The sequence below is a fragment of the Drosophila busckii genome, unplaced genomic scaffold (assembly GCF_011750605.1).
Source record: "Drosophila busckii strain San Diego stock center, stock number 13000-0081.31 unplaced genomic scaffold, ASM1175060v1 hic_scaffold_38, whole genome shotgun sequence".
NCBI classification, from domain to species: Eukaryota; Metazoa; Arthropoda; class Insecta; order Diptera; family Drosophilidae; genus Drosophila; species Drosophila busckii.
Window position 1 is genome coordinate 1 of NW_022872748.1, and position 22723 is coordinate 22723.

The 22723-nt window shown below is 42.4% G+C and overlaps 7 protein-coding genes across 8 annotated transcripts; 1 reads left to right on the forward strand and 6 right to left on the reverse strand.

The window, feature by feature from the left end:
- Positions 1 to 4: 4 nt before the first annotated feature.
- LOC108608338 (protein transport protein Sec24C) lies at positions 5 to 3638 on the reverse strand (the record flags this gene model as incomplete). The annotated part of the gene is made up of 6 exons (XM_033294812.1): positions 3099 to 3638; positions 1922 to 2941; positions 1414 to 1864; positions 1243 to 1358; positions 316 to 1183; positions 5 to 256 (listed from the first exon to the last, which is right to left on the reverse strand). Coding segments are annotated over exons 1-6 (2995 nt in total), but the record flags the coding sequence as incomplete, so codon positions are not given.
- A 351-nt stretch (positions 3639 to 3989) lies between these two features.
- On the reverse strand, positions 3990 to 5236 carry LOC108606221 (endonuclease G, mitochondrial). Its single transcript, XM_017996122.2, has 2 exons — positions 5004 to 5236; positions 3990 to 4937 (listed from the first exon to the last, which is right to left on the reverse strand). The coding sequence occupies exons 1-2, from the start codon at positions 5175 to 5177 to the stop codon at positions 4095 to 4097; spliced, it is 1017 nt and encodes a 338-aa protein (XP_017851611.1). The 5' UTR covers positions 5178 to 5236; the 3' UTR covers positions 3990 to 4094.
- LOC108606228 (endonuclease G, mitochondrial) lies at positions 5194 to 6314 on the reverse strand. Its single transcript, XM_017996137.2, has 2 exons — positions 6101 to 6314; positions 5194 to 6047 (listed from the first exon to the last, which is right to left on the reverse strand). The coding sequence occupies exons 1-2, from the start codon at positions 6269 to 6271 to the stop codon at positions 5256 to 5258; spliced, it is 963 nt and encodes a 320-aa protein (XP_017851626.1). The 5' UTR covers positions 6272 to 6314; the 3' UTR covers positions 5194 to 5255.
- Positions 6315 to 6406: 92 nt separating this feature from the next.
- Positions 6407 to 6850, reverse strand: LOC108595383 (endonuclease G, mitochondrial). Its single transcript, XM_017980612.1, has one exon. It carries the CDS (start codon positions 6848 to 6850, stop codon positions 6407 to 6409), a length of 444 nt encoding a protein of 147 aa, XP_017836101.1.
- On the forward strand, positions 6847 to 13646 carry LOC108606251 (phospholipase A1 2). Of its 2 annotated transcripts, none has more exons than XM_017996202.2 (4): positions 6847 to 7136; positions 9706 to 9985; positions 10671 to 11507; positions 13045 to 13646. In XM_017996202.2, the coding sequence occupies exons 1-3, from the start codon at positions 6941 to 6943 to the stop codon at positions 11503 to 11505; spliced, it is 1311 nt and encodes a 436-aa protein (XP_017851691.1). In that variant the 5' UTR covers positions 6847 to 6940; the 3' UTR covers positions 11506 to 11507; positions 13045 to 13646. The 2 variants fall into 2 exon arrangements, with proteins under 2 accessions (XP_017851691.1, XP_017851699.1); XM_017996210.1 differs by lacking the exon at positions 6847 to 7136 and adding an exon at positions 9436 to 9647.
- Positions 13647 to 15034: 1388 nt separating this feature from the next.
- LOC117135017 (putative uncharacterized protein DDB_G0275629) lies at positions 15035 to 15439 on the reverse strand (the record flags this gene model as incomplete). The annotated part of the gene is given in 2 exon segments (XM_033294814.1): positions 15035 to 15160; positions 15392 to 15439. Coding segments are annotated over 2 exon segments (174 nt in total), but the record flags the coding sequence as incomplete, so codon positions are not given.
- A 5850-nt stretch (positions 15440 to 21289) lies between these two features.
- LOC108595394 (trypsin) lies at positions 21290 to 22036 on the reverse strand. Its single transcript, XM_017980623.1, has one exon. It carries the CDS (start codon positions 22034 to 22036, stop codon positions 21290 to 21292), a length of 747 nt encoding a protein of 248 aa, XP_017836112.1.
- Positions 22037 to 22723: the final 687 nt, after the last annotated feature.

The following is a 22723-nucleotide window of genomic DNA, read 5'->3' on the forward strand; positions in this document are numbered from 1 at the left end:
TCCTTGACCTGCTTGGGCGTATGCTCCATGAGCTTGAAGCACGCCTGCTTGGCAAAGAACAACATCATGGCATCCAGATCGCAGCTCTTGAATACATCCGCAATGGTGACAGTAACACGCAAGGCGAGATTTAAAATGCGCAAACGTCGCTGACCACTGCAGGATGTATACAGCAGTGCCACCTGGATATAGACATTCTCCTCCGGCGCCAGCTTGTCGTCATGCTTGATTTCAATGCTGACTGATTTGCTGGAGTCTGTAAATTAATTGGGGAAATTAAAATGCAATAAGTTCATAGTTGAAGTGTGCACTTACCAATGCTGGCCAGCTCCACGTCTGTGGTGTTGGACATGAAGAAGTGTCCATAGAAGTCAGTGGGACGCATGCCGGCGCTGGTGCGCACACGCATCACAGCATCGAAGGCAATGGGACGCGAAACGTTCTTTATGATGTCCTCGATCAGACGCTTGCCATCGAGCTCCGCTTGGAAATAGGTGTACTTGTAGACTTCGCCGCCAGTTAGACGCGGCACCTGACCAATGGTGGCTATATCGATATAAGCATTGTTGAAGACAAACAAATCGACGGAGCAACCTTGCTGCACGCACTCCTGGCCCAGCTGATTGTACGCTGTAGTCTGTGGGGTCAGCACGGTCTTCTCCTTGTCGCCGCCAAGCAGCTTGCGGTCATCGCGATTCTTCAGCTTGCCTGGCGCCTCAGCTATGGGCAGCGTGGAGCTGAACACCAGCAGCTTGCCGCTGGCATTCGAAGCTTTCAACGCCTCCAGACCCGCTTGTATAGCTGGATAAAGTATAGTCTCCGTTTCCTTGGTGTCTACAAACATGCGTGGAATCTCCTCCATCAACGCATCAATAACCGCTGCTGACTCCTCCGGATGACAGAGGAAACCATCGAGCAGCGGCATAAACATTTCCTGCACATCGCCTACGACCATCATCTGTGGCTGCGCCAAGCTGCTCTTTATATTATAAAAGTGCACAGTGCTGTTGTAGGTAATGAATCCAACGCGCACCTGCGACTTTTGCTGTCCCTGATCCAGCGGCAGATGCTTGAGTATATGCTTGATCTGCGAGCAGAGCAAATGCACCAGGCCGGACTTGATGGTGTTGTAGCTGACGTCGAGTATAAAAATAAAAGCGGGCACTTCAGGTGGCGTGTTATTCTGAGAAGTAAACAAGACAATCAGTGGCAGGATTATATGGGATCTATAGCTAAACCTACGCGACAATAATCCTTCGTAGCCAGAAATTCGTAGCTACCCAGCAGCAGCTCGGGACGCTCATGCTTGTCCACACGCTGACCCGTATGATCCAAATGCTGATAATAATCCGGATGCACTGCAACAAAATTAAATGTAACAACAACTTTAGTTAATCTCAAGCTACGACTTACCCTCTGTCGTCACCTTGCACATCATGCACTGGAAGCGTCTGCCCGCATCCACAAACTGCATGTTGGGCGACATGTACGCCTTGCAGCGATTGCAGCGTATGGGACCCATGTCACCAAAGTTCACAATCGGTGGCTCCATTTCACCCTCCTCCAGGCGTGCCAGCGGCGATATGTTCAATGTTAGTGGTAACGCTGTAGTCTTGAGCAAATCCCCAGTGTTGGGCACGCAGTAAAGCGAGGAGCGCATATAACGTGGCGAGCAATTGCCCTGATCATGCACCACGAACTTGGTGGTCACCAGTGGTGGCAGCAAGCCTGGCTGATTGGTCATAAACACGCCGCCCGCTGTCTGCTGATTTTCCGTTATCACCTGTATGGGATTGGGCATCTGGTCGGGATCCAGGCGACGTGGCTGCGGCGCCTGCTGATAGCCGCCAGGCATAGGAGGTTGCTACAAAATGCAAAAACTTGAGTTGCTGTTGGAAATATTTATTGCTGCTGCACTTACATTGAAGCCAGGACGTCCAGGTCCGGGCTGACCTGGATAACTTCCGGGTTGTGGCGGATAGCCGGGCTGCTGCTGCTGTTGTTGTGGATAAGCTGGATAGCCGCCTGGCTGTGGCATAGGTGGCTGGCCTGGGAAGCCGCCTGCTGCTGGCGGAGGTGCACCAAAGGACTGTGGCTGCATTTGTGGCATAGGTGGCTGGCCTGGAAAACCTCCAGCTGCTGGAGGAGGTGCACCAAAGGACTGTTGTTGTGGCATAGGTGGCTGGCCTGGAAAGCCGCCTGCTGCTGGAGGAGGTGCACCAAAGGACTGCTGTGGCTGCAACTGCGGCGGCATGCCGGGCTGTCCAAAAGCTTGCGAAGGAGCTGGTGGTCTGCCAAAGGCATTGGGCGCAGCAGCTGGAGTTGGCTGCGGCGGCATTTGCGGCTGACCAGCTGGCGCTGCTGATGTAAGAGGAGGCGCACCATAAGCACTAGGCATGGGCTGTACCTGCGACTGAGGTGGCATGCCAGGTTGGCCAAAGGCTGGCGCTGCAGCTGGTGGCCTGCCAAAAGCATTGGGAGCAGAAACTGGTGCCGGCGCAGCAGGCTGAGGCTGAGGTGGCTGTCCAGCTGCATTCTTCAATGGCGGTGGCATATGTGGCAATCCCGCCAAGCTGGCGCTGTTTAGTGTCATTTGATTCATTCCGCTGGGCACGCTTTGTGGCATTGGCGCTGCTGCTGAAGTGGGCGTCGCTGCCATGGGCGGTGGCGCAAACATAGCAGGTGGCGGAGCTGTCGACGTCGCCGTTGCTGCTGCTGCTGGTGGAGGAGCAGCTGAGCCATTAGCATACGCTGTTGCATAAGCATTGTTATTGTTATTTGTAAAGCTGGGCTGCGACGTGGGCATCGAAGTCGGCGGCAGCGCTGCATTAGAGTTGAATTGATTGTACGGCGCAGCAGCGTTTGGTGGTGCTGCAGTTGGTGGCATCGCGGGCTTCAGTGGATTGCCGCTTACGCCCAGGCCGCTCATTGATGTCGTCAGCTGTAAGAAAGAGAGAGTTGGCGATAAGCAATGAGCACAGCTTCGTTTAATATGCTTATCAGGCAGCCAAGCTGACCTCGTTAGCATAAACACATATAGACAGACCCCTTCTAGGCAAGTCAAACTCAATCTTATCCTCTTGTGATGAAATCCTTACCTGCTGCTCATAATTTCCATTGACATAGGGCTGTGACGTTGGTGCGCCATATTGTGGTTGTTGTTGTTGCTGCTGCTGTGGAGGCGGCTGCATTTGCTGTTGTTGTTGCTGCTGCTGCTGTGGTGGCTGCATTGTAGGCGGCGCTTGCTGTTGCTGCTGCTGCTGCTGTGGTGGCCAACCTGGAGCTCCACTTACTGGCGGCGGAGCGAATTGTGGTTGCTGCTGCTGCTGCGGTGGCAGTGGCTGTTGGAATTGCGGCGGTGGCGCGCCGTACATATTGGGATTCATTGCTCACGGCTCACAACTTTCACACACGCACACAAACACAAAACTTTAAATTGCAGCTCAAAGTTCGCGTACGTTTGGTCCCTTAGACACGTTAATCTCTTTGCTATTGCTTGCTGCCCTTCCGTTAGCCTTGTGTCTGTCCAATTGCTCAAGTTGTGCACGGTTTAAACGCGTTTCAAAGCACAAATTTAAAAGCAAAAGCAAACTTACAATTCCACGTCAGTTGGCTAGTTTTTTTTCTGACAGTTTGCCACGAAGTAGCGCCAGTGCTGCCAACTCTTTGGCGACAGCTCAAAAATAGCTAAAAGTATAGCAAAATAGCAATGCATATAATTCGTTCCCTCTTTATACATGCAGATAGAAAAAGTAAAATTCGTATTTCATTTTATTTGAATTGCTTATATACTTAATCAATCATAATTCCAATTCCGTAGCTTTGCTTTTATCCCAATAAGATTAAGTAGCCGCAGAATAGCTAAGTTGGCAGCACTGAGTAAAGCCGCTTACGGGTTATTTTGAGTGTGCGAGTAGTGCAGCAATACAAATAATCATAAGTGCGAGAGAGACACAGTGTTCAGTCATGTTTGAAACTCGCAAGCCGCAAATAAAATACTCTCAGCTGTTACATGTTGAAAGTAACGAGTTATATTTATAGCCGTTACACATTTAAATTTCTTTTTCTAAAATTCCTCGGCAACCTATTTCATATTATAAGTAATTTTGTGTATGAGTGTGAGCTGAGTTCTTTGATTCGCTAAAAATTTTAAATCCACTAATTGAACTACCTATTTGGTATTTTTCTTTTTCATAACGCACTACAAATTGCAGGCCTTCATGGAAACGCAATCCCGTATGCCGCTCAATCTCGGCCACGTCACAAAGATAGTCCGTTAGGTCAAGACTGCAGCCGGTGCCGCTTGTGTTTTCTATAAGATAGCCTTCCATATAAGGACTGCATTCTTTTAACTGAGGATCAGGATCAATAATGAGCACTTTAAAGTAATGCGAGGGAGTTGGAACTGGAATCCAGTCAACAATATTATAGTCCAGGTGCCAGCTGTCGCCGGGTCGACTGTGTGGCATATACATGGGTCCCGTATAGACATAGACAGACCCGAATTTGTCCGTGACATAGCCCACATGCTGCTCCAGCTTACGCCAGATCTCACGCTTGAATGCTTTGCAGATGCGCGTGGCGCCACAGCTCAAAACGTAGACGTCGTTATAGCGTAGATTGAGCGCATCGCCGTCATCATCACTGCTAAGTTTCGTGTAGTTGCCTTTTAAATGCTCGCACATCCATTTGGGCGCATTGGTGCTCAAGTCTTGGGAGACAATATAGTCCTGGTGCACATACAGATTCTCCATGCTGGGCAGACCATATTTGACGAGCTCTAATAAATCAGGCGTACTCAACGTCACTTGCTTGCTAAATAAAAGCTGAGGAATATGATCAAAGAGCTGAAAGAAAATGCAATTGCGTAATCTATCCGTTAAACCAGGCGACTTCTTCCAGAGGCGTGCTTCGTGATTTGTTGTGAATGTCGATAGCTGTTGACGAAATGTTATCGCTTATCGAAAATGCAAGCGCAGCCAACTTAACAAAGCGTGACTTACAATTGGATAAAGTTTTTGGCGATGATAATATACATAAGGATCACTGTGAATTAAGCTAAATAATTGATATATAGACGCCTCCTGCTGGAACAGCACGCCACACATAAAACCCGTAAAGCCGGCCAAGGCGTAAAACGCGCATTTTTGCAAACACGCTTCATAGTAAGACAACATTGAAAGCTAATAAACTTTTAATTTTTCAGTTTTTGGAATATTTTACAAACATTGGGTGCTAAGCTTATTAGAAATTTGTTAATCAAAGTCTCTGAATACCTGTGAAGCGCTGGGAAAATTGCTGCCAAAGATTTGACTACGCCGCAGGCCATCAAAGAATTGCAAGCCCGCGTGGTGCTCGATCTCACGTATATCGCATAGAAATGCACGCAGACTCAGCTGCTCTGATATTGGCGCATTGGGCAGCACATAGGCCTCCATATAGGGCTTACCCTGCGGCAGACGCGACTCCAGCATGATAACCTTAAAGAAATGCGTTGGCACTGCTACCATATTGGCGCCTATAAGTTCGTACTCAACGCCCCACTTGCCGTTATGACGTCGACTGGGCTTATACAAAGGACCCGTGATGACATAGACGGAGCCAAAGTGCTCCGTCAACTCACGCACATACAGCTCCAACTTTCTCCAGGCGCCGCTATTAAAGCCAGCCCCTATTTGCGGCGCTATGTTGGACAGCAGAAACGTTTCGTTGCAGTGCAGTTGCTGAGCGCGATGATTGGCAGCAGCAGCCAAATGGCCACGATCAAAGCCAGAGCTTCTGTAATCCGCCAAGGTGGCGCGAAAATTTGACGGCACGCTCATGTCCGCATGATAGCGTGCCTGGTTACGCCTTACTGCCACGCCTCTAGGCGGCTCCAGCTTGCTTGCGTCCAAGTGCTCACACACCCAGTGGGCTACGCGATTGCGACGATCGTAGCTAAGCACATAATCGCTATAAACACGCACATCATCCAAGCCAGGAAAGCCGTACTTCATCAATTGCCCCAGACGATTGTGTGCCTCAAAGTGTGCAGGAAAAAAAGCAAACTGTGTGTATTTTTAATAAGGCTGCTTCCCTTTTGTTGTAGTCAACGCCTTACCAAGTCCTGGAGCTTGGGACTGACATGGTAGACATAAGGATCCTGCTCCAGCAGCTGCTGCAGCAAAAGTTGCGCATGCGCATGTTGAAAGTAAACGCCAGCTATAAAGCAGCTTAAAGCACCGCCCAAGCTCAGTGCCACGCCCAGTAGCAGCTGCCAGGGGCGCAACATAGAGGGTAAGTTAAGTAAATGAAAAGATATTTTTTTTAAATTTTTTGCAGCAGCTGCTGCGTTTATTAAATACTTAAAATTTTTTATATTATTTACCAACTAATTTACAGAGCTTATACAATTATTAACAACAACTTAATTGCAGGCAATAGTTTGCGATCCACTGGGCTGCTGCACTGGCTGCGTGTTGACAAAATTGCGATCCAGACCATCGAAAAACTTGAGACCTGTGGCATTCTCAATGTCGCGCAGATCACAGAGCAGCATACGCAGGTCCAGATTATCTTTGATATTCAAATTGGGCAGCACATAGGACTCGGCATAGGGCGCATTGTCGCGCCGCGAGGGCTCAATGATGAGCACCTTGAAGAAATGCGTGGGCACTGCCACCAGCGAAGTATCCTCGGGTTGAAACTCCAGATACCAGCTTGAGCACTTGACTTCACGTGGTAAATAAATGGAACCAGTGTACACATAGACGCTGCCATAGTCATGAGCCACCTCCTGCACATAGCGCTGCAGCTGCTCCCAAATGCGCAAATTGAAGCCGCGACTCAGAAAGGGTTTAATGTTGGACATGAAGAAAACACGGCCAGCCTCCGTTTGATGTAGCGGAGTCTGCCGCAGATTGAGATTGGTGTTGGTCGGCGTGCTGCTCCTGTGTTCTATATGCTCACACATCCATTGTATGGCGGAGTTGCGACGATCAAAGGAGGTGACAAAGTTAAACGTTTCGTTGAGGCTAATCTCGTTCATGCTGGGGAAACCGTATTTCATAATGCTGCCCAGCTTATGCGAGCTGACATCGCCGGAGTCCTCATAAACTTCTGCATTTTCATTCACACGGAAGATGTTCAGCTAAGCGGTGAGTACGTTAGTTATAGCAATTAACTATAAAGTAGTAAGACTTACAAGCGCATAAAGCTTGCGTCTGATAAAAAAGGCATGAGGATTGCGTTGCTCCAACTTTTTGATATTTCTGATAACATGTTGATGCTGATAGTAAGCACCCAAGGCAAAGAAGGTGCCTGCGGTGGCTGCTACTATGGCCAAAGTACTTCTCAGCTCGCTGTCCATGTTCACATTGCCAACAGCTAAACTCTAAACTTAAAAGATACACGCTAGCAATTTAAAATAATAATCTAACCAATTTTTTTTTATTTGAGTTTATACACAAAGCTTAATAACAAATGAGCAGCGTTAGCTCAGTTTCGTTTAGTATTTAATTATTTATAATATTTCTTGATCATTAACTGCACAGTACAGACTTTTTGTCTACGCTAGTAAACTTTTTGTGTCCCGCCAGCTCTTTGTCGAGAATCTACTGGCAACAGTTGAGCGCACTTGGCAACTGCATTAAGTCAATAAGAAAAGTTGCCTGCAGTCAGCGTTTGGCACGCCGTAACCAAGTCCGTAAGCCAAGTTGCCACCCAGCGCGCAAGCAGCAACAAAGCCAAGTTTATAATAAGCGTCCAGTGCAACGGTTGACTAAACCAAAAGATTTATTCGTAAATCTCGTCGCACTTTGTTATGCTTAAAAATGTTAGTTGCGGATTTACACACAGTTTTCGTTGCAAGTCAAAAGTTTTTGCACCCCAGCAGCAAAAGTTAAGCCCAGAGTCCAAAGGGGTAAGTGGTGGAGTTGGGGGTGAGTGTTTAAGTAAAGTGCTGCTTTGCAGGTAGCCAAAGCTTTGTGGCTCAAGTGGGGGGCTAGCAAATTACACATTTTTATGATTATACATTTTGTATTTTTGTCAGCATTGTTGCCACAAGCGGCAGCGGCAGCTGCAGCTTGCAACGTTTGTTTATACAACTGATTTTAATTTGTAGTTTCAGCCACTTGCATGCTTAAAAGGCTTGCTAATCTATAATAAGTATGCATAATCGTTTGGCCACTTGAGGGCTGAAAAGTAGCCCGAGGGCTGTCAATTAATTTCTGGCATCTAATTGCTGCTGCTTAAGTGTGAGCCAGCGCGCATATTGATTGAGCCCTGAAGGACCTTCGTGGCGCCCACTCCACGCTTCAGTTGCTCCACCAAGTACGGCGTACGTATGCTCAAGGGGTTTTTGCGGATTTTCTAATCAAGCTGCCTTCTCAGAATTTGCATAATTGAAATGCCGACGACGCTCAAACTGTGGCTCAGTCGCTCAGGCGCCGTGACCAAAAGGTGTTGAGTGTTGTCGCTTGCCTCACGTTGCTGCCACCTCAGCCCGTGTGATTGACTTGTTAAGTGGCTCAAAATTTGTCGCTTCATTTGTTAAACTCATAAATAAATTACGAGCCAGCATAATTAACCAAGCTGCAAATCCGTTTTGTGCCAAGCAATTAGCCGCGTTTATAAAGTTCCTTTTTTTCTTTTCATCCAAGCCAATTATTTGTTACCTGCAAAACAGAAAACAAAAAGCCTTTGGCCTAACAAATTTATGAGCAAGCTGCTCAAATGGCCAGCAGCTAAAGCCAATAAATTTCTCACGGCAAATTGTTTGATTTAGTGCGGCGCATTATATAATACATATATATAATATATAGCGCTGATAAAAGCAAATATTAGCATGTTAAGGCTAATAAATTAAACAATTCAAGTTCTAAATGAAGTGCAAGTGCAAATATAATATAATTCATTTTCAAATGGTATTTAATGACTAAATGCAATCTTCATAAATTAAGTTTAATTGCTAAGTTATAGGAGTTATTATATTATATATAATTTTTGAAAGCAGTTTATTATATTCTAGGCTAGTACAGCGCTCATTTGTTTATTTTAAATACATTTCTCATAGCAATTTAGTTGGCAAAGCAATTAGCGCCTGAGTTTATAGCTGTAAATCTGTCGCTGCTTATCTTCTGAGCTCTGCCTGCAAGAGAGCGCCGCAAGCGACAGAACAAACGAGCGAAAAAGTAACAGAGTGTGAGTCTGAGTGAGAGTAAGCTGCGCTCTCAGTTAGCAGCAGCAGCAGCGACGTCGCGTCGTGCGTTGAGCGATCAGCTGTGCCGAATTGGGAGTTGCGCTAGTGAGTGAGCCGCAGTGTGTCACAGCAATGCAAAGTGTCTGAGTGGGAGTGTGAGTGAGAGTAAGCTGCGCTCTCAGTTAGCAGCAGCGACGCAACGTCTGCTGAGCGATCAGCTGTGCCGCATGGGAGTTTCGCTAGTGAGTGAGCTGCTGTTTGTCAGTTGAGCACACAGCATTGAACGGGACAGTGCAAATTGCTGGCAAGTGTCTAAAGTGCGTGTCTGTGTGTGTGTTAGTGTGAGATTGAGTGTGATCTATTCTATTGGAGCAACGCACGCTTAAGAAGCGGGTGTTTATCATTTATTAAACTATGATAGCTCTTAAAGTGTGCATATTAGCAGCGCTCAGCTTGAGCTTAGCTTTAGGTATAACAATACATTATATACATTTGTTGCTGTTTTTATTAATGGTATTTAATTGCAGCTGCGCCGCCTGCAGACAACAATGAGAGCTTCGACGACATTGGGCCTACGGAATCGCCCAATGCGCCGCATTGTCACAAGCTGACCAAATCGAATAAATATATGGACACTGGGTTTTGGAAAAAGTTCTTCAAGCACTGGATTCCGTTCACAAGCAGCGCACGTGTTAAAATGCAATTCTATTTGTTTAAACGGGACTTTCCGGACTGTGGTCGCGAATTGTTTCCGGGGGACGATGCGACGCTGGAGCGTTCCGGCTTTGATGCACGTCATCCCACAAGGTAATTACCCACACACGTAGCCAGCGAGTTCAGTTCATTAGATTAAAACAATAAGATTGCAATGAGCAGCATTTTCAATTGGCAAAATAGACAAACTAACAAAGCCAACACACACATTAAATATATATATATATATATATATATATATTGTTTATGCTTAATTTGCGCTTTAATTGCACAATTTATTCATCTGTTATAGAAGCTAATAGTTTGTCAATTAATTTATAAAAGACAAACAGCTGTAAACAAATTTATTTTGTCAGTTGTTTTGTTGAATCATATTGTTCAAACTGGTTTGGTTTTTAGCAAATTAAATGCCAAAAGGGCATATTAATGCAATTATAATAATTAAAATTTATAAATTGCTTTCAGTAGCAACTAAATTGCTTTATAAGTTGTGTATTCAATTTAATATATAGGGTATTGCCTAGTCGACTATGCTGCGCATTTATCTCGGCGCGATATTTTACACACTTTGTTTTCATTTCATTTTTAGCAGCTTATCAATGAGTCACATTGGCCAAATACAAACAGATAATGCTACCAAATTGTTATAACAAACAACTTTAACTGTTTAACACAAATTGTGCATTAATAATAAATGTTAACTATAAATTCAGCAAATAACAACGCGTAGATAAGATAAGCTTTAAACAAATATTAAATAAATACTTTTTTATTGCAGAATTATTATACACGGCTGGATGAGTCAGGGCAAGGGTTCATTGAATCGCGATGTGAAGAGCGCATATTTGAGTCTAACCAAGCCCAAGGAGCAGCTGAATCAGGACAGCAATGAAGTCAACGTTGTGGAGCTGCCGCACTATGAGGACTTTAATATAATTGTGTGCGATTGGAGCAAAATATCATCGAATGTTAACTACTTTGGCGTTGCTGACATGGTCGAGCATTTGGGCACGCTGCTGGCGGAGTTTGTGAATCATTTGCACATGCGTGCGAATTTGCAATACGATGATGTTTATCTCATTGGACACTCGCTGGGCGCACAAATTGCAGGCAGCGCCGGCAAGCAGATACGTCCGTATCGCTTTAATACTATATACGCGTTGGATCCAGCTGGTCCCAAGTTTCGCGAGCAGAGCGATGAGTATCGCATTGATGCCAGCGATGCGCGCTACGTGGAGTCCATACAAACCAGCACGGGCTTGGGCTTCGAACAGCCTGTGGGGCATGCTACCTTCTATCCCAACTTTGGACGCGATCAGAAGAAGTGCTATATGTATGGCTGCAGTCATAAGCGCGCGCATGATTATTTTGCTGAAACTATCAATAGCACCAGAGGCTTCTGGGGCATACGCTGCGAACGCATGTCCAAGCACAATTGGATACTGCTGGACAACGATGGAGAGTTTCGCATGGGCGGCGAGCCCTCGAATCCCAAGAATGGCACCTTCTATGTTAAGACCTACGACAAGCCGCCGTATGCAATGGGACCACGCGAACGTCTAACCGAGCCGCCAGCTATGGAGCCAGAGCGCACTACTGAGGTCTATCACTAAAGGTAGGCAGCTCAATTTGTTAACGCAGTTAGTTTAGCTTAAAATTTCACTATAAACATTTGTAAAATGAGTTTGTTTCTCTTGCTGCTCTGCTTAATGCAAATTGTTGGACTGCTAGAGTCAATTGCTATACCAGATGAGCCAGAATTTGATGACAATGTAGACTTTCCAGATTTATTGGAAGATGAGGATTACATTAGGCTGTTTAGAAAGAAAAGCATTTATAGCATAATAGAAGCTGCTCTGCAAAATTATTAAGGTTGGTTGTCATTATTAATTATGTATACGCCATGTGTACCACCAACACAGTTTTATAATTTAGTTTGGCTGCAAGTTTTAGTTAACAACATTGTTGTCTAACATTTATAAATATTAATGTGCATGTTATTAGTTTGTTATTGTGTTGTTCTTTTTGTGGTTTTATTTTCGAAACTGCAGCTGCTTGGCTTAATTTATGTTCAATGCATGTTTCTAACCACAACTTGCAGTTGCAACTATGAAATGTAAAACAATTTACAGTCTAAAAATCTCAGAGTTTCAGTAACAGCCCAACCACATGACATACTCATGCTGTCAACACACACACATACACGCTTGACTTGTATTATGCATGCATGGCCCAAAGAATGGCCTAAAGAATATTCAAAGCATTTAGCAACTCATTGTCCCTTTCAGCAGCAGCAGCAGCAGCGAAGCAACAACAACAAATGAGGCCGAAAAATGTATTCATAGCACTCAAATTGTATAATTTAAGTTTTGCACATAAAATCACACCGCAAACTTAAGACAGGCTAGGGCGCCAGCAAGCGAAGCATGCACTTGTATTGTTGCTTGTCCCCACAAGGACTTTGGGCTGTAATCAGGGCTACCAAAAGTTTGCGCGCCAAAGGGGCAAATACCGAAAAATTAACTTTGAGTTGCACGGCAAGACTTTTTATTTAAACAGAATATATTATATATAGTAAAAATTCACAATCAAAATAGCAGCTACAATAATTTGTTAAATAATATTATATTATTGTTGCCCTGAATTTTAGACACATTTGCATGCTACCAAAGTCTAGAACATTACATAGTTGACTACACACACACACACACATTTGCATGGCCATTGAATTTAAATATTTTAAAGCAATGCGGCAGCTAAAATACAAAACTTGTGTGCCATAAAAATGCTATAAAATGTTAGATACAATATACACATGTGTGAGTTACAGATCCATAAGTATCTGCTGACCTAAGTGCGTGTGTGTCTCATGAACTTTTACGAGTGTGTGTGTGTGTGCGTGTGTGTGCGCGCTTGGGCTGAAAAGTTTAAGTGTTCCCGATACGCAGCTCTCAGACACTGATGTCAAGTCATTGTCATTGTCATTGTCGTTTTCATCCTTACCTCTGCTCCTTTCTTTTTGTTTCTCTCTTCTTGTTGTTGTTGTTGCTGTTGTTGCCTTAGTCAGCGTCTCATTTGCTGGCAGGCATGTAACCCTTTTCTTTGACAACTTTTACAGATTTCATTTTAATATTTCTTTTGCTTGCTTTTAGCGCATGGGAATCTCAACGCCAACGCCAACGCACACATAAACTGAATTAAGGACTCGACAAATTGCTCTTCAGGCAGCCAGGCGAACAACAGCAGCAAGCAGCGTCGTAACATCTGAGCTGGACATCTTGTAATAATGCCCCATTAGCTTGTGTGGCGGACTTAATTAGCCCACGCAGCTTATAAATTATTTTACCTAATATAAGCATAAATTGTAAATATATAAAAAACAGTCTATGTCTTGCATTGCCAAAAGTTCTCTGCGCTTTGCATAATCGAATCGTCTTGAGAGCTGTTATGCATTTATTTAGCACGACTTGACGCTTTGCTAAGCGTATAAATTTATACAATTGTTGTGTGCTTGCCAAAGGTAAATCATTTTGCATAAATTTCTCCACACACACATGCCAAATTGTTGGCAACTTAGATTCAAGTTTATGCAGATGGCTTGTGGTTAACACAAAGCCTTTCAAAATGTCACAAGTAATAAGCTTAAGAAAAATGTCGCATTATTTTAAATTAGACTTGCTTTCGAACAATTTATTTAGGCAATGATCCCAGATCAATAAATGCAAAGAACTAAATTCATTTCGAATGCACAAATGCAAATTGAATTGAAATACAATTGAACTGCAGCTGCTTTGAAACTTTATTTTAAAAATAAGCTGAGTTATGTTAAGTATTTTCATAAAAGTATTGCATACCTCCAGGCGGCAATAGTCAAAAACCAAAGCACACCAAACATTGCCTACAATGATGTTGTTGTAATTGTTGTTGTTCTACTACTTGTTTTTGTTATTGTTATGCCCATAACAAAAAGTTTTGTTGCTATTTGTTATAATTTTTATTGAGTTACAAAATACAACATTTTTGCAAGGCTTTCGGAAAAATGGCCAAAAATCACAAAATGCTTATTATCCTGGACTCTACAAGGACGATTTCGATGTCCTTTGGCATGCTGGTAGCTCTCAGCGAGACTTACCAGAATTAGTAACTCCAAGGACGAATATCCTTACAGGAGCGGATATATAAGGACTTTTTCCTGAACATAAAATACAGCATATCTTCGTTATCCTTTGCAGGATCAGGACCAAATCAGTATCAATCGATGCTCCTTTGGAAGGGCTATCAACTGTACGCAGGACATTAAAATCGTCCTGCTTATAACGGAGATACAATGCGCTTTGTATTTTTCTATTCAATTTTGCGACTAGCACTTGTAAAAATCTCCTCTAATTTCAAAGAACAATAAATGTATTGTTGTTGTTGTACTGTTTTTGTAGTTGTTGTAGTACTGTTTTTGTAGTTGTTGTTGTAGTAGTTGTATTACTAGTTGTTGTTGTAGTAGTTGTATTAGTAGTTGTTGTTGTAGTAGTTGTATTAGTAGTTGTTGTTGTAGTAGTTGTATTAGTAGTTGTTGTTGTAGTAGTTGTATTAGTAGTTGTAGTTGTTGTTGTAGTGGTAGTTGTTGTTGTTGTTCTAGTTGTTGTTGTTGTTATAGTTGTTGTTGTTGTTGTAGTAGTAGTAGTTGTAGTTGTTATTATTGTTGTTGTTGTGGTTGTACATACACAACTACAACAACTGTAACAAGTAGTACTACAGCAGCAACATGTTGTTATAGTTATTTAAGGAGCGGAAATTTTCCAGGTTTTGGTCGCAAAATATGCCCAAAAATCACAAAATCCACTGTATACCGAAAACCGTAAGGGCGATTTTGATATCCTTTTGCAGGATTGTAGTCCTTTTGAAAAGAGATCGTTTGAGCACTATTTCGTCCTGATCCTGGAAAGGATTCGGGAGTTATGGACCTTTTTCTACATATGCAAAATACTGTTTTTCTCAGCTCCTGTAAGGACTTTCGTCCTTTGAGTTGTATATTCTTAAAGCTCTCAAGGAGCACTCCTTGGACACCAAAGGACATCCTTGTAGTCCTTCTAGTTTCTGAGAAAAGGAGCATTTTGTGATTTTTGGCCAATTTTTGCGACCAAAACCCTAGAAAATTTCCGCTCTTAAATTACAATGTGTAGTAATTGTTGTTGCTGCAGTAGTTTATGTAGTGGTTGTTGTTGTAGTGGTTATTGTTGTACTGGTTGTTGTTGTAGTGGTTGTTATTGTTGTTGTAGTGGTTGTTATTGTTGTTGTTGTAGTTGTTGTTGTAATGTTTGTTGTAGTAGTAGTAGTTGTTGTTGTTGTTGTAGTGGTTGTTGTAGTTGTTGTTGTTGTAGTTGTTGTTCTGGTTTTTGTTGTTGTTGTAATGTTTGTTGTTGTTGTTGTAGTGGTTGTTGTTGTAGTTGTTGTTCTGGTTTTTGTTTTTGTTGTAATGTTTGTTGTTGTTGTAGTAGTTGTTGTTGTTGTAATGTTTGTGGTTGTTGTAGTGGTTGTTGTTGTTGTAGTAGTAGTTGTTGTTGTAATGTTTGTTGTTGTTGTAATGTTTGTAACAACAACAAACCATACAACAACCACTACAACAACAACAAACATTACAACAACCACTACAACAACAAACACTACAACAACTACTACAACAACAACAACAAACATTACGACAACAACAACTACTTCAACAACAACAACTACTACTACAACAACAACAACAACAACCACAAACATTACAACAACAACAACTACTACAACAAACATTACAACAACAACAAAAACCACTACAACAACAACAACTACAACAACAACCACTACAACAACAACAACAACTACTACCAACCAACATCAACAACAACTACAACAACAACAATAAAAACCACAACTGAAGCAACCAGTACAACAATAACCACTACAACAACACCACTACAAAAACTACTGCAGCAACAACCATTACTACACATTGTAATTTAAGAGCGGAAATTTTCTAGGGTTTTGGTCGCAAAAATTGGCCAAAAATCACAAAATGCTCCTTTTCTCAGAAACTAGAAGGACTACAAGGATGTCCTTTGGTGTCCAAGGAGTGCTCCTTGAGAGCTTTAAGAATATACAACTCAAAGGACGAAAGTCCTTACAGGAGCTGAGAAAAACAATATTTTGCGTATGTAGAAAAAGGTCCATAACTCCCGAATCCTTTCCAGGATCAGGACGAAAATAGTCTCAAACGATCTCTTTTCAAAAGGACTACAATCCTGCAAAAGAACATCAAAATCGTCCTTACGGTTTTTGAGATACAGTCGATTTTGTGATTTTTAAGCATATTTTGCGACCAAAGCCTGAAAAATTTCAGCTCCTTAAATTACAATAACAACATGTAGATACTGCAGCAGCTGCAACAACTATTACAACAACAACAACTACAACAACAACAACAACAACAACCTTTATAACAACAACAACCATTACAACAACAACAACCATTACAACAACAACAACTATTACAACAACAACAACAACAGCAACTACAACAACAACAATAACAACAAATAAAATAATAACAATAACTACTACTGTCTACAACAGCAATACAAGAAAACTACTTGTTATTAATACAAAAACAACAATAAGCATTACAACAACAACAACAACAAAAACAACTACTACCACAAAAACTTTAATAGTATCCACTAAATAACATAATAATAACAGCTTTCCTTGTTTAACTTGTAAGTCCTTAAGACTCTGTTTTAATTTTAATTTCAGGTTTTACTTAACAAAAGCAGTTTGTTTTCTATAATTTTAAGCGGCTTAATATATGTATTATAGTTAAATAATAAATACTAAAAGTAGTTAAGATTATTTGGTAGTGTATTTTGGCTTATTCGGAAGGCCAAAAGGGCTTACAGCAATGTCCGGAGCTTTTGTTAGTATCTGTAACGATACGGAAATAAGCATTAAATATATAAATGTAAATAAATATAAGCATGTAAATATAATTTTGTAAGTTCTGCTTTTGTATTAATGTATTACTCATTAATAATATACATTAAGTTATTGATAGTATTGTATTCAATTTTCAGCAAATAAAAATGAATGAAATGAATTTGAAATGTCTGTGTTCTCGTTTGGGCAGGGCAATTCTAATTTCCTTGCAGATTAGCAGGCAAGGAATTATTTAAACACAATAGGCGGCGTTACGACTAAAACAAAGAGTTCAAGCGAGTGTGCGAGACGCAAAGCATAGGCTTATTTCAATTATCCATGTGTTGGTGTTGGGCAGCAACAATAACAACAACAAAAGACGGCACAAGTTTTAACAATTTTTTGTTTGCTTTTGCGTAAAACCAAATCAATGGTAGCTGCGGCCCTTTTTCTCCCTCTCTCTGATTCGAAGAGAGCTTTACTTGGTTCCCAGATTTACAGTTATCCAACTAGCATCATTATGAGCTGGCCAACCATTGTCGCTGCTGTTGTCCTTGCTAACTGTTTTATGCAACCACAGACTGTAGAGCAGGAGGCAACAACTCGTTTATGAAAACTATTTGCAGATGCAAACGGCATTAAAAACAAATACTCTGCTCAGTCTGGGCACTCGTTGGACTTTAACAACATGTTACACAAGGCTAGACAACGGGGCACGTTTCAGCTTATATGCAGGGCTACACTGAGAGAAAATAGTATGCTCATGCAGAAGAATATTTTATATTAAATAGAGCTAAATTGTTGTTCGTTTGCTCAAAATTTAAAAACAACTGCATTTAGGATTTTATATTTATTTGTTGCTTAGTGTATTTGCACTACTATGTTATAGCTCCAGCTATATAAAGGCAACAGTGAGCAGGTCAGGCTGTTGCAAAGCATAACGCAAATTGAAAATAAAAAGCTGAGCATGAGAAGAAAGTGGAATAAGCAGCAGGAGCCGTCGTCTCGGGTCAACTGCCCACTTCATCAGTGTGGGCGCAATGAGAATGGCAAATAAAAATCAAAGTCTTGCTGCAAAGGATGCCGTAAGCAAACTTGTGGTGGGCGTGGCAGTCATAGCAATTGGCCACCCAAGCGTCTGACGTTGTTAAACCCTGCAAGTTATGCATTCTTAATTTAATCGCTGGAAATTGACTCTCCAGAGTGCGAAAGCAAGAAACAGAGCGGGATGCGGGGGGAGTGCTGAGCTGATGGTGAAGGCGGCTTAAGGTTGTGGCACAGCTTGCTGGCAATTTTGGAAAACTTTTGCTGCAGAGATTGAGCATATATCATGCGATTATGATTATATTGCATAGTTTGCATTATCCAATGGCTTGGAAGTCATCTTCGCTGTCTTTCTCTCTCTCTCTCTCTCTCTCTCTTCCATTCCAAATAGATATAAGGCTCTGCAGTACTTAGTAGTACGCACAAAAGGCGCAGGACTTTTAGTTGTCAGACGTCGCACAATGTAAAGTTTCTTTCGGGCTGCCAGAGGGCACCGCAATGTTGGCTAAAGCAAAAAAGGCTTATGCCTTGGCTTTGGAGTTTGCCAAATAAATCTCAGCCAAGAACTAAAATCTGCCTTCTATTCAAATTGAAATTGTAACAAAATTTAAAGAGGAAATGCAATATTCTTCAAAAGAAAGCAAAAGGCAAGACAATTTTTTGTTCAATTTTCAAACTTTCAGAAGTTATAAGTTAGCGAAATCACATCCGATTGCAGAGTTTTACGCATTGTTAGACTCGTGAGACGTATCTGAACGGAACTGCATTTAAATTTGGAAAAGTTAGGATTTTCTATATTTTGGCAAAAAACGTGATGTAACCCCTGTATCTTTCAAAATGATGCCGATCTTCACTTTCTTATCACTTTCAACGTACCGGTTCAGAAGCTATAAATTCGAGGACCCACAGCGAAAGGGAAAAAAACCGGCACTGCGAGTGGTTTTAAGGCTTAATCCAGCTACGCGCCATGAGCATACTGAACCTAAACAATCTACCTGCTTCCGGTTGTCCTCTTGGGAGTAAGGTTCAATAGTGTAAAGGCTTGACTTTTTTGGACACAGACAAGTTATGGGCTATAAAAAACCAAATCGCGAAGAGTAACTTTTTGTTTATATTTCCAGACTGTGCGAAAGCACTATAAACTCGCAGTTAAGAGATAAAATAACCCGATTCCAAATGCGCTATGACGTCAAATTCTGTTGGCTGTGGCAAGCACAGATTAGAAATGTGTGAATAAGAAACTTGTATGATATAAAAATTATTGGGGCGAAGGTTATGAACGAAAATGGTAAAGCAGACAGGAGAGACAAAGATTTTTGTGAAAATATCGCGACTTGATAAGCCGTTAATTCACGAAATTGCATCCAGAATTGCCGGACGGAGAGGTTTAAATGCAATTTTAGACTCGTGAGATGCAAGATAGGAACTGCATTCAAACTTGGAAAGTCTAAGATTTTCGATATTTTTTGGCAAAAAACGTGATGTAACCCCTGTAAATTTTTGCCAAAAATGATGCCGTCTTAATTTCTTATCAGTTTCTAACTTTGCGAGGCTATATCTCAGCCAACAAAAATCACACTGAAGTGCTTTTAGGCTTAATTTACTCATGAGTTACTAATTAAGCATATGCTGTTGTATTTGATTATTGAAAAAATTATTTACACCAAGTTATGGCAATAAAACCAATACGGCAGAGCTACTTTTTGCTTAATTTCAAGCTTTGACAAGCTATAACTCAGCTAAAAAAAAACATGTAACTTAAAAAAAATATTTGGCAAAGTTATAAACAAAAGAGTAAACAAACAAGACAAATTTCTGTGAAATATTGCACTTTGGTAAGCCGTTTTTCAGCGAAATAACGTCTGATTTCAGATTTTCATGCCTTGTTATGCTTGTGAGAAGCTTTTGAGCAAAACTGCATTAAAATTTGCATTAAAACATTAAAAATTCGAATAACTTTTGAGCAAGTTATGACTTGAAAACCTGTGCAGTTCAGCAAGTTTTTATAATAATTTCAAGCTTTGATACAGCTGCAGCTGATTTTAGTTCTTTAGTTGCTTTGATAAATTGTTTTGGCAATAATAGTTTTTCTTCTACTTTCGCAGTGAGCAAGAGAAAGGGTAGGGAGAGAGAGTGAGAGAGAGTTAGCTAGCTGCAAGCGCAGCTGTTGATTTGTTGCGTTGACGTTGTTTAATTTATAATGCAATCGCTTGGCGTGTTGCCTTTTGGGCCTTTGGCAACAGCTATAACCCCCACTGAAAACTCATACACGTACACACATGCAAATGGGTTAAGGATATTTGTGTGAAAGGACTAAAGCTAACGCTAACGCGCGTGTTGTGTCAGCGTCTGTCGCGCTGTTGTCTTGTGTGTTTGCTCTCATGAGATTTACAACGTGACAGCGCACAAGGCTGCGTATTGACCCAGGGCGGATGCCAGTCCTTGCCGTAGGCAACCCCTGAGACAAGCACCTGGCTGGCTTGTCGACTCCGCCGCCTTTGGGGACACAAATCGACAACGACACGTGCCAAGGACACTGATTTATATATTTTCCATTTTTGTTTTATTAACGTTGCTATGCGTATCTTTTGCTCACACACTAAAGTCGCCTTTCTTTTGCTCTCTCCCTCTTCTCTTTATGCAGGCAACGTGCATGGCATTAATGAGCCAGAGCCTGAGGGCAAACTATTCAGTTTAAAGCTTGCGCTGCTTCTGACTACACTCAAATTAAAATGCCATGAAATCATCATAAATTGCGCAATGGCGCATTAAAAAATTGCAATGCACAAGTCAGACAGTCAAACAGACAGACACACAGACGGACGGACGGACGGACGCACTTTAACGGAAGCGGCAGGCAGCTGGCAGTGAGACGGATATGGCTGGAACGCATATATCCTGCAGGCATGCCAATAGTTTGCGGTGGCTTGAATGCGTTTGCGTTTTGGCGCACTGAATGCCATTTCTATGAGTTCCGCGCAATCATGTTGAGGGCAAAGCCAAACAAGTTCCAGCGAACGCTTTCAGCTGCAAAGCGACTGTTGAAATGAAATTTGTAGTTTTTCATTGCTTGCTCAAGTGAGGTTTTGAAAGTTTGAAAGCAACTGTTACAGCAATAGCAGCTGCGCTATCGATAGCAACAACAACTGTAAGATCAGTCTGCTGTTATTGGCAACAGTTGCAGAACCGTTGAGCATTGAGCGCAGCAGTTCGATAAATTGGTTCAAGTTCAGCTTTATCGAATTGGTTCAACGTTCGTTTGTTGCTTAAACGTTTACACAAATTGAAAGCTATCGCGTCTAAATGTTGTTGAGTTTTGTAATTATTAAGTTAATTATTGTTTTGCAATATTTATTATTTACATTATGCAGCTGCTGCTAACATATCACATGCACTTGTTAACTTTTATTTGTTTTTCAGTTTGTCAGCTGCCTCCTCAATCCAATCACGCAAATTGGCCACATTGGCGTACACATTGGGTCCACGACATCCAGGCATCTTTGCCAGCGAAACAATGCCCACGAGCTTACCATTGACCACCAGTGGACCACCGGAGTCGCCCTTGCAGGCGCTTTTATCTTCAGCAACGCTACAGATTCTGTTGTCACCAATTTTAATTTGCATTTCCCGTGAGCACTGCCTGCTATCCATGATCTCAACTTCAGCGCTTTGCAGCGTTGCCGATGGCTCATATGGACAGCGTTGCATATGTCTCACACCCCAGCCGCTCACCTTGGCAGCGTTGCCAGCTGCTGGCGACGCTTCAGCCAGCGGTATGGGATGCACGTTGGAGCTGAAGCGTAAGGGACGTCGCACTAGCAACAGCGCAATGTCATTGACAAACGAAGGGCAAGCGAAATCCTCATGCACGCTCTTGGCGATGATCTTGTAAAGAAAGCCGCCCGCATTATGCTTTGTGGCACCCACGCGCAGTCTCAGATACTTGCTGGGGTACTGTTTGACACAATGCGCTGCAGTTAGTACTAGCTGCTCACTGTAGATCGCGCCGCCACAAATGTGATTGCCAAAGAACTGCACGGACACTTGCCAGGGCACCTGATCGATGCTTTCATCCTCGCCGCCTATAATGCGCTGATCCGCTGCACAAAGACAGATCGTGGCCAGAACTAACAGCAAACAGTTGAAAAACATTGCAAGTGACTAGGCTGAGCCCATCGCTTGCTTATATAGCTCAAGCGCTTGGCTTATCTAACTATTTTATAATTTAAAACAATAATTTAGGCAAACTAATGAGACAGCTAATTAAAATTAATAAGCAAACAAGCTGTTAAGCTATCGCTGCATTTAAAGTAAAGTTTGTAATTGGAAAATGTAAGCCACGAATTTACTTTCGAATTTCACTCTGCCAATTATGATTGAAATGTAAATTAAAAACTGTTGGAATTGCTTTTCAGAACGTGCACTCATCGCTCGTAATGTTACACACACAGATATGCACAGATGTTGGTTTGTCTATTGCGGTTACAGCTTTATCACTGGAGCAACGCGTATGCAGGAAAAAGAGCAGGGAGCAGCAGACAGTCTAGGCCAACGAGGCAGCCATCGAACAAAGCCAACAAAACCGCGTTGCGCTTTTCATTTCAATTTGCCACGCAGAATGCGCCATGGATGAACTGAAGCGGGCTGAGTGGGCGGACTATAGACACTCTGCCTGGCATTTGGGCAATTTTGTTTAATGCGCTACGGCAGTCAATGCAGCTGAAGCGGCAGCTCGAGCTGCTGCTGCTGCTGTTGTTGTTGCTGTTATCATTCAATTGGCAGCGGCGCCACGCCCACTCGAGCAATTTGAATGCCAAGTGCATTGGCAGCTGAAGCTGA

Excerpts from the sequence above, each read along its gene's own strand:
- LOC108606221 (XM_017996122.2), bottom strand. The coding sequence starts at position 5,177 with ATGTTGTCTTACTATGAAGCGTGTTTGCAAAAATGCGCGTTTTACGCC. Across the intron at positions 4,938-5,003 it reads GCCAAAAACTTTATCCAATT|CTATCGACATTCACAACAAA; the intron begins GTAAGTCACGCT and ends TTTCGTCAACAG.
- LOC108606228 (XM_017996137.2), bottom strand. The coding sequence starts at position 6,271 with ATGTTGCGCCCCTGGCAGCTGCTACTGGGCGTGGCACTGAGCTTGGGC. Across the intron at positions 6,048-6,100 it reads GTCCCAAGCTCCAGGACTTG|TTTGCTTTTTTTCCTGCACA; the intron begins GTAAGGCGTTGA and ends AAATACACACAG.
- LOC108595383 (XM_017980612.1), bottom strand. The coding sequence starts at position 6,850 with ATGTCCAACATTAAACCCTTTCTGAGTCGCGGCTTCAATTTGCGCATT.
- LOC108606251 (XM_017996202.2), top strand. The coding sequence starts at position 6,941 with ATGCTCACACATCCATTGTATGGCGGAGTTGCGACGATCAAAGGAGGT. Across the intron at positions 7,137-9,705 it reads GGAAGATGTTCAGCTAAGCG|CTGCGCCGCCTGCAGACAAC; the intron begins GTGAGTACGTTA and ends ATTTAATTGCAG. Across the intron at positions 9,986-10,670 it reads GATGCACGTCATCCCACAAG|AATTATTATACACGGCTGGA; the intron begins GTAATTACCCAC and ends TTTTTATTGCAG.
- LOC108595394 (XM_017980623.1), bottom strand. The coding sequence starts at position 22,036 with ATGTTTTTCAACTGTTTGCTGTTAGTTCTGGCCACGATCTGTCTTTGT.